Source organism: Delphinapterus leucas, chromosome 16 (assembly GCF_059928025.1).
Source record: "Delphinapterus leucas isolate spDelLeu-1000000601 "Yukka" chromosome 16, BTC_Dleu_Yukka2, whole genome shotgun sequence".
NCBI lineage: Eukaryota > Metazoa > Chordata > Mammalia > Artiodactyla > Monodontidae > Delphinapterus > Delphinapterus leucas.
The window spans coordinates 23,703,355-23,712,770 of record NC_143144.1 but is presented as its reverse complement, the minus strand read 5'-3'; the positions used below and the strand labels follow the sequence as shown (position 1 = coordinate 23,712,770).

The 9,416-nt window shown below is 41.4% G+C and overlaps 1 protein-coding gene across 6 annotated transcripts in view; it reads left to right on the top strand.

Annotated features, from left to right (window-relative positions):
* The first annotated feature begins 1,936 nt into the window (after nucleotides 1-1,936).
* SLC25A16 (solute carrier family 25 member 16) overlaps nucleotides 1,937-9,416 on the top strand; it is a 35,525-nt gene continuing 28,045 nt past the window's right edge. For 2 of the 6 annotated variants that reach the window (XM_022590729.3, XM_022590731.2), the window contains exons 1-2: nucleotides 1,947-2,181; nucleotides 6,905-6,997. In XM_022590729.3, coding sequence (XP_022446437.1) covers nucleotides 2,061-2,181; nucleotides 6,905-6,997 — 214 coding nt within the window. In that variant the 5' untranslated portion in view covers nucleotides 1,947-2,060. Of the gene's footprint in view, nucleotides 2,182-6,904; nucleotides 6,998-9,416 lie in introns of all 6 variants that reach the window. The other 4 variants (XM_022590726.2, XM_089897573.1, XM_089897571.1 and 1 more) reach the window with 4 other exon arrangements.

The window sequence follows — 9,416 nt, the reverse complement described above, 5'->3', positions numbered from 1 at the left end:
CTTAGTTGTAACCAGCTGAGTAGAGAAGAAATAATTGGATGTTTAAGTCACTAGACTTGTCGGTTATCATGTATGTAAACTTTCCATCCTAGGTCTGGATTGAGTTTTGGAGTTGAGGGCCATTACGTGATAAATTAAATTTGTAAGGTGCATCTCATTTGAAATGGAAATGGATTAGAAGAGATACTAGTACAGCTTACAGGACAGGGAAAAAATACCAGCTTACAGGACGGGGAAAAATACACATTAGCACCAGGAGCTGGGACAGCTTTGCTAGTTACGTAATACGAAATCATAGACCTTTGTCTTTTTTTTGTTACATAAAAAAAACCTGGGGACTTCACTGGTGGCATAGTGGTTAAGAATCCGCCTGCCAATGCAGGGGACACAGGTTCGAGCCCTGGTCTGGTAAGATCCCACATGCCGCGGAGCAACTAAGCCCGTGTGCCACAATTATAAGCCTGTGCTCTAGAGCCTGCGAGCCACAACTACTGAAGCCTGTGCGCCTAGAGCCTGAGCTCTGCAACAAGAGAAGCCACCGCAACAAGAAGTCCATGCACCACAGCAAAGAGTAGCCCCTGCTCGCCACAACTAGATAAAGCCCGTGGGCAGCAATGAAGACCCAACTCAGCCCAAAATAAATAAACAAACAAACAAAAACCTTAGGGAGGTTTTTCTTGTACTTTTTTATTGTAATAAAACATACTTCAGGGATTCCCTGGCAGTCCAGTGGTTAGGACTCTGCACTTCCACTGCAGGGGACACGGGTTCAATCCGTGGTCGCTCTGTAAGCCGCACGGCCAAAAAAAAAAAAAAAAATTACTCTTTTAACCATTTTAAAGTGTACAGTTCAGTAGTATTAATTACATTCACAATGTTATGCAACCATCCCCACTTTTGGGAGCTTTCAATTCTTCACATTAGACATGCAAATTATAAATAATGATATTATTATATGGGTCTGTATTTTCTGGTAGAAATTGAATATTGGGAGCATGGGAAAAATAAATTTGAAATCTGGACTCACCATTAATGATAAATGTTGGCTGGAAACACCTTGCAGAGGCATATCCATAGAAAGAGAAAGTGGGGACCAGTGTCAATAATAGGGAAGATTGGAGTATTAATGAAAATTATAATAGGTAATTTCTGAAAAAGAGGATAAAAGTTCAGAACAACTTTGGTCACAGAGAATAGGTATGAATTTTGCTCAAGTTGGAGGTGATGAGGGACGCACAGTAAGAGAATAGTGCTGGGTAAGGGGTGGTTTGAAAAAAATAGTCTTGTAATACAGCGGGGTCAGGGAGAAGAAACTGGGAGGTTCCTGAGAGTTTAGGAGTTGGTGGGGAGTAGAGCGGTGGAATTTCAGAGCTAAGCACAAAGCACAGATTCAGAAAGTCCTGGCAAGGCAGAAGTATTTGTGTAATTTGTAGCACCCCAAAGAAAGAAGAACTTGCTTTAGCAATTATTTCTTTGGCAGAGGGGTTGGGGGTGGAATAGCAGCTTAGTTGGGGGGGGGGTTAGGGAGGCAGAATGTGAGGTTCAGCGAGAAGACCTGAGAAGGTAGAGCTGATCAGGTGGGAGAGAGTGCAATTTCAGAAGTTCCTGGAAAGAGTGAGGAACCAAAGGTTGGTTCTGGAAATGGTTCATTTTGGGAAGGTCAGAAGGCAGCCCGATGGACGGTTACATGTCGAACAATGATCAATATGGGTTGATGGGCGGGGGAGTGCTTTTTGAGGTGGTGGGTTTTGGAAGGACCTTCTCGCTGGCCATTCTTCCCTTCTTCCGCGTGTAACAGAAGACGCCTGCACAGCGAGGCCAGAAGTAGAGATGTGGGGCGAGGCTGGGGAGAGTGGGAGGTGTTCAGCCCCGGCGACTCCCGCTTCGGGCCTTGACCCAGGCCCCGCCCCTGGCCTACGCCATCAGCCAGCGCCGCGCCGCCCGTGGTGTTCCGTCCCGCCGTGCGGCGGTCGGTGCCCTGTCACTGCCTGCTCTGGCCATGGCTAGGGCGCTTGGGTTATAAATTGGCGACCAAAGCTCCCGACGCGGCCCTGGTCCTGATGGCGGCGGCGGCGGCCCTGGCAGCAGCCGAGCCAACGACCGCGATGCCGCAGGCGGCAGGAGCCGGAGGGCCAGCCGCCCGCAGAGATTTCTACTGGCTGCGCTCCTTCCTGGCCGGAGGTGGGTTTCCGCTGGGGGGACCTGGCCGCGCACTGAGTGGCCGGGGCGGCATCCGGGGCAGGTCGGGTGTATGCGGCCGCGATAATATTCTTGGACTCTGGCTGCTCCAGTGCCCTGCCAGGTGTTTGCCCGGACCCGCTGTAACCTCTAAGAATCCCTTGACTAATGACAGCAGGATCCTGGGGAGGAAGGGTCTCGAGCTGTCGAGGAGCGGCTGGAGCCGTGGAAGGGCTGAACCAGGCACCAGTTCTTCAGGGTTGGATAGTAGGAAAAAGAGGGGAGTCCCTTAAAGGACGTCAGGGTTTCAGTGCAACATGCTGGGCACTCCTTTCTTTTATAAAGACTGTGCACGACCGAGAGTAGAATTGGATTTTGATGTTTGCTTAAAAGAAAATAAACATGGGAGGTCAGCTTTTTGAGGATGACTGGGAAATTGTGCAAAACTGTCTACAACAAAAGCTGGTTCCGGTGATTCTAGAAAACTGTGCCACAGGTACTTGACAGGTAGCTGGTACAAACCTACTATTTTTTTTTTTTTTGCGGGCCTCTCACTGTTGTGGCCTCTCCTGTTGCAGAGCACAGGCTCCGGACGCGTAGGCTCAGCGGCCATGGCTCACGGGCCCAGCCGCTCCGCGGCATATGGGATCTTCCCGGACCGGGGCACGAACCCGTGTCCCCTGCATCGGCAGGCAGACTCTCAACCACTGCGCCACCAGGGAAGCCCCAGCCCTACTAATGGTGTGACTGTCGGGCCAGAAGTTTCATATTGTCTCTCAGAAATTTCTTCTGCTTTCCCATAAAGAGGTGTTCCAGTCTCTATCCTCTCTTAGTTGACTGTCTGAGTTGTCATCATTTAATTATTTGTAAAGGCTGGGAATTTTTAAAATTCCACATTATGAGGACTTGTAGAAAGATATCTGTATGCTGCAATGGTATTAAGAATTATTTTGTTCTGCTGATAAAAAGGTCATTCATTTATTTATACAAGGAATATTTCAGTGTCTGCTACATGCTCAGTGTACATAAGGGAATAAAACAAAGATCCTAGAGTTTACATTGGTTGGGGACTTGTTGTGAGAAAGGCGAAAAGCAAAATGAAAAAATAAGTTATATAGTATATTAAAACATGACGAATGGAATGGGAAGAAGTAAAAAGGAGAATGGGGCAAGGAAATGTAGAGGCTACGTGGGTACAGTATTAAATAGAATAATTCGTGATAAGTCTCATTGGGAGGATGACACTTGAGCAAACTTGAAAACGTGAGGGAGTTTAACAAGTTGATGTCTAAGAAGGAGCCTTCCAGGTGGGAAGAAAAGCTAAAGCAAAGTCTTCAAAGTCAGGGAGGACCTTATCGGTTCAAAGAACAGCAGTGAGACCTATGTGGCTGGAGCCAGGTGGTGCTGATGGGGGAAGGAGGTTAGAAAGTTAAAGGGGACAGGAAATGAAGGGTCTTGTAAACCACTGTAGAGATTCTAACTTTTACTTGGAGTGAAGTAGGGAGCCATTGCAGGTCTTTAGTAGAGAAGTGACATGATATGACATGTTTCCAAAGGATTACTTGGGCTGCTCTGTGGAGAATAACTGCAGGGATGTAAATATGGAAGCAAGGAGACCCGTTTGGTGGTTATTGCAGTAATTCAGATGATAGATGATGGTGGCTTGGATCAGTTTAGTAGCAGGGGAGGTGGTGAAAAATTGTGATAATCTGGATATAGATAGAATAAATGATTTTCTGACAGATTAGAGATGGGTAAAGAAGAGAAGTCAAGGAGGACTTATTTTGGTTTGAGCAGCTGAAAGGATGAAGTTGTCATTGAAATGGGAAGAAAAAAAAAAAGTTGCTCACAGATTTTTATAACCATTGTAGGCACTCCTGGTCCAAGTGATATGAGAAAATACCATTGGGCAAGTTTCTTAACCTCCCTTTGCCTCAGTTTCCCCATCCTTTAAATGGGAAAATAGAGTACCTACCTCAGAATGTAATTGTAATGATTAAATGAGAAAGGACCTGAAAAAGCCTTGGCATAGTGCCTGCAGTTGAATCTCTTAGCCTAGTACCGGGTACAAAGGAAACCATACGTGGTTTTTTTTGGTTTTTTTTTGTTGTTTTTTAAATTAATTAATTTATTTATTTTTGCTGTGTTGGGTCTTCGTTTCTGTGCGAGGGCTTTCTCTAGTTGTGGCAAGCGGGGGCCACTCTTCATCGCAGTGCACGGGCCTCTCACTATCACGGCCTGTCTTGTTGCAGAGCACAGGCTCCAGACGCGCAGGCTCAGTAGTTGTGGCGCACGGGCTTAGTCGCTCCGCGGCATGTGGGATCTTCCCAGACCGGGGCTCGAACCCGTGTCCCCTGCATTAGCAGGCAGACCACTGCGCCACCAGGGAAGCCCCACCATGTGTGTTTTTAACCTGATTCTTTTTTTTTTTTCCCCCGGTACGTGGGCCTCTCACTGCCACGGCCTCTACCGTTGCGGAGCACAGGCTCTGGACGCGCAGGCTCAGCGGCCATGGCTCACGGGCCCAGCCGCTCCGCGTCATGTGGGATCTTCCCGGACCAGGGCACGAACCCGTACCCCCTGCATCGGCAGGCGGACTTTCAACCACTGCGCCACCAGGGAAGACCCATACGTGTTTTTTATTGGTGATTAGCAGTGGTCTTTGGCAAATCTTTTTTTTTTAAGTAAATAAATTATTTTTGGCTGTATTGGGTCTTCATTGCTGCACGCGGGCTTTCTCTAGTTGTCGTGAGCGGGGGGCTACTCTTCGTTGTGGTGCGCAGTCTTCTCATTGCCGTGGCTTCTCTTGTTGAGGAGCACTGGCTCTAGGCGTACGGGCTTCAGTAGTTGCGGCATGCAGGTTCAGTAGTTGTGGCTTGTGGGCTCCAGAGCGCAGGCTCAGTAGTTGTGGTGCACGGTCTTAGCTGCTCCGCAGCATGCAGGATATTCCCGGACCAGGGCTTGAACCCGTCTCTCGTGCACTGGCAGGCGGATTCTTAACCACTGTGCCGCCAGGTAAGTCGTCTTTGGCAAATATCTTAAGTTCAGCTGTTCAAAATGAAGATAAAGGCTACTTGACCTTACTCAGTGGACTTTTGTGATGATTAATTGAGCTATAAAGTGGTGTGATAAGCAAGTAAAGATATTGTTAAAAGAAACTACTTATTCAGCAGTTTCTAAATAATTTTTATGTGGTTATTTCATAATGAATGGGAAGATAATTATATAAAAAACTATTCTGAAACCAAATATACAGAATGAAAATTATTTTTAGCTTATTCTCAATTTTGAGTAGCCATGACTGTTATTTCCATTAGTTCAGATAAGAGAAGCTTGATATAGAAACTTATATGTGGATTTAGTATTTGAGTACAAATAGGCATTTTATTGTTGGGTATTTCAGAATATGCATTTTAGCATCAGTTACATGCTGAGCTATTAAGTAAATGTGTGTGGATTTTGAGTGATTTTGTCTTATATTTTTAAAAGTTTGTAAAGTAAGACTCTTCATTCATTCAGTAAACAGGTATTGAGTACCTGAACTGGTCTCTGGGGATGCAGTAGTAAAGAGACTCACAATATCCCAGTCCTCTTGTACCTTCCTTAACAAATATGCAATGATGAAGAGCTTAACCTAACCATAAAAAAGACACCAAGGACTTTTTTGTCCACCTTTTTACAATAGTAACAACTCATTTGGTTGAGTGCTTACTACATGTAAGGTACTTTACAGAAGTGTCTTAGATGGTTCAGGCTACTATAACAAAAATACTGTAATCTGGGTGACTTATAAACAACAAACTTCTTTCTCATAGTTCTGGAAACTGGGAAGTCCAAGGTCATGGTGCCAGCAAATATCTGGGGAGGACCTGCTTCCTCATAGCTGGTGTTTCTACATGGTGGAAGGGGCCAGGGATCTCTCTGGGGCCTCTTTTTTTTTCTTGGCTGTACAGCCTGCGGAATCCTAGTTCCCCGACCAGGGATTGAACCTGTGCCCCCCTGCAGTGGAAGCACAGAGCCTTAACCACTGGACCTCCAGGGAAGTCCCTCTGGGGCCTCTTTTATAAGGGCATTAATTCCGTTCATGAGGGTCCTAATCACCTCCTCTAATACCACCTCCACCTCTAAATACCATCACTAGGAATTAGTTTTCAATGTATGAATTTTGGGGGGACACAGTCTGTAGCAAAAAATCTTTATATACTGTCACCTTAGAAGCATGCCAAGCTATTAGGGCTCACCTGGATTCTGATTTATGCTAAAGCCCATGTATGCACTTTACCGTCATCCACATGTCTGCACAGTGGCATGTGGTAGGGACCAAATACATAATTGCTGAGTGGATAAATGAATGACTGAATTTTACGGGTGAAATTTGATTATTTCAATGAGAAGTCATCCAGAAGAAGAAGATGTTATTTCAAACAGAGGCTTATAGGTGGGTAAATCCCTCCAAGTGTCTGTCTCCATAACCACATTTAGCAAGATTCCAATGTTCATCAGGAATTAGGGGGCAGATTTACACTCTTCAAACTTATTAAGTCTGACATGCTCAATAATTAAATTGTAGAGAATGGGGGCCCATCATCTACATATCCCTGCTACTGGGCAGTTCTACCCATGGAGATCAAATTAGAGATTAGAGGGTATGCTAGCCTCTAAATAATGGTTTCCATCTGGAAAGAAATGATATGGAATTTCTTCCTGATCTTTTCAAATTTTTTAGGTATTGCTGGATGCTGTGCCAAAACAACAGTTGCTCCTTTGGATCGAGTGAAGGTTTTATTACAAGCTCACAATCACCATTACAAACACTTGGGTGAGTTAATTGATGCTAAAGAGAAAAATGAAAATGTTATCCATCTGCTGTCTTCGTTTCTAGTTGTGAATTATAGTGGAAAGAGGACACAAGAGGGAGTTCAAGTTTGGGGGCAGATTTTACAAGGGATGTATCTCTTAGCTATTTTAATCGTTTCATTTGCAATAGTGGTTATATATGTTTATCATTTTAGGGTACTAATGTACTCTAAAATCTTTGAATCATTGAAGTAATACTACATATTTGTTTATTGAGATTAACAAATCACATCCTTAATGGACACACATAATAGCTCAGCTTGATTTAAAAAAAAAAATCCAACTAGTGATAGAGATAAGGTTTATTCCTTTAAACACTTAAGCATGTGTTATAGATATCTTAGGGCAAGCAGAATCCAATGCAATTAGTATAAACTTGCATTGTTAAAAAAAATCGAGCCCTTAGTTGTTCCTTGTAAACATAAAAACCAGTTATTATAATTAACATGGACACTCTGATATATCATTGGTGAGAGTAAGGATTTTTTATAGCCTTTTTGGAGGGCATTTTGGTAATATGCATCAAAAGTCTTGAAAAGATACATATTCTTTGGCCTTGCAATTCTAGTTCTAGGAGGTTGTTTCAAGCAAGTAATCAGAAATGTGCTCAAATATGTATATACAAGAATGAAAGCATTATTTATGTTGGTTAAAAAAAAAAAGAGCCAACCAAAATGTTTAATAATAGGGAATTGGCTAAGTTAAATAAAAGTATTACTTAAATAAATAAGTCCATATTATAGACTATTTTGCAATCATAAAAAATTGTAAAAGAATATTAATTGACTAGGAAGAATGTTCATAATATATTAGTTAAATGAAAAAATGTTGCAAATGGTTTAATCATATTGCATTTTACCTAAGTAAATGTGTTTAGACAAAAGGCTAGAAGGAGAAATATGAACATTAAGTGGTTAATTTTCAGTGGTGAGATTATAGGTAATTTTTTTCCTCTAAGCTAATTTATAATACATGTTAAACATATATTAAATTTTCAATTAGAGGGAAGAAGATTTAAAGGAAAAAATTTAATGTGACTAGAGACCAAGAAAGAAGTTAGGTCAAGGCAACTAACTCATACTACTCCATTGCTTTACAGTTTCATGCTTCAGTAATGGGAATGATGTGTGCTCTGCATGATCTATGCATCATTTTTAAGAAAGATATTTAACAGAGTGAATAAGAATCAATTATTTTAACAATTGGGTTTTTAAAATGTGATTTTATATTTATCGTGTCTCATTTTCCTGTCAATATTTTTAATACAAAGTCTGTTCTTTAAATTGAAAGAAAAATGTTGTTAATATCTTTGTATCTAGAAATGAATTCTATATCTTCTCAGTGTACTGCTCATGTATAGAAAGAATCAGACCTTTGAACTTATTGAGAGATTATATAAAACTGGAAAGGAAGGAAATGATTTTCTTTTGTAGTCTAAATTGAGGGTGAAAAGGAGATGAATTATATTACCCAATATCTTGTGGTGTTTGACAGTGACCCAGCATATGAATGTCTGAGCAGTATTGTTTTTTTCTTTTAAACTTCTCCCCATGCTGATGTATGTTGTTTTGTTTCCTGATTTGTAATCGTTAGTTTACATATTCACATTAGATTTCACGCTCTACAGGGCTGCATGCCACGGGTTACAGTGTACCCTACAAGGCATGCAGAATTTGAAACAGAATTCCTGTAGTGCAGCAATGAACTATTGGTGTAGTGTATGGAGTTTCATGTATCTTTAAAATATACAAGCCAAAAGAAAAGTATTAGTGGCTTATTAATTTATTTTAAAAATATTGTTGGGCATTTTATTCTAGGTGCCTCCCTTTTTACATGCATAAGATAGTTTTTCAGTTTTGCTTAAATTTAAAAACATGATTTTTCACAGTCAAATTAAAGATGATAAAGGTATGCTATTGAATAAAACTTGTACTTTAGCTTCTTTTAAAAAGTGTATGGTGTTATTTCCAAGGCATCAAAAACTACTTTTTATTTTGAATCAAAATTATTGTGGCCAAATGAAAAGGAAGGGGTATAATTAGAACTTCTTCTTCCGCAATTTGCACCGAGTGTAAAGAATTTTTTCCTTTAGTATATTAAAAATCTTTGACCTCCATTTAACTTTTTACAGTCAATGTGATATAAAAATAGGTAGCTGAATCATAATAGGATTCTTTAAAAAGCCTTTAAATTTTGTTATTTTTACATTTTATTTATTTTTATTTTTTGAATGTATAATATTTTCACAAGTTCATAATTCAAAAAGTGCAAAAGCAAACGCCTTCCTCCTTGTCCCCTCGTTAGAATCAAGCATTTACAGTTTTCTTCCCTTTTCCTCCAGAGCTTATGTATATATACACAAGCATATGTTTATATTTTAC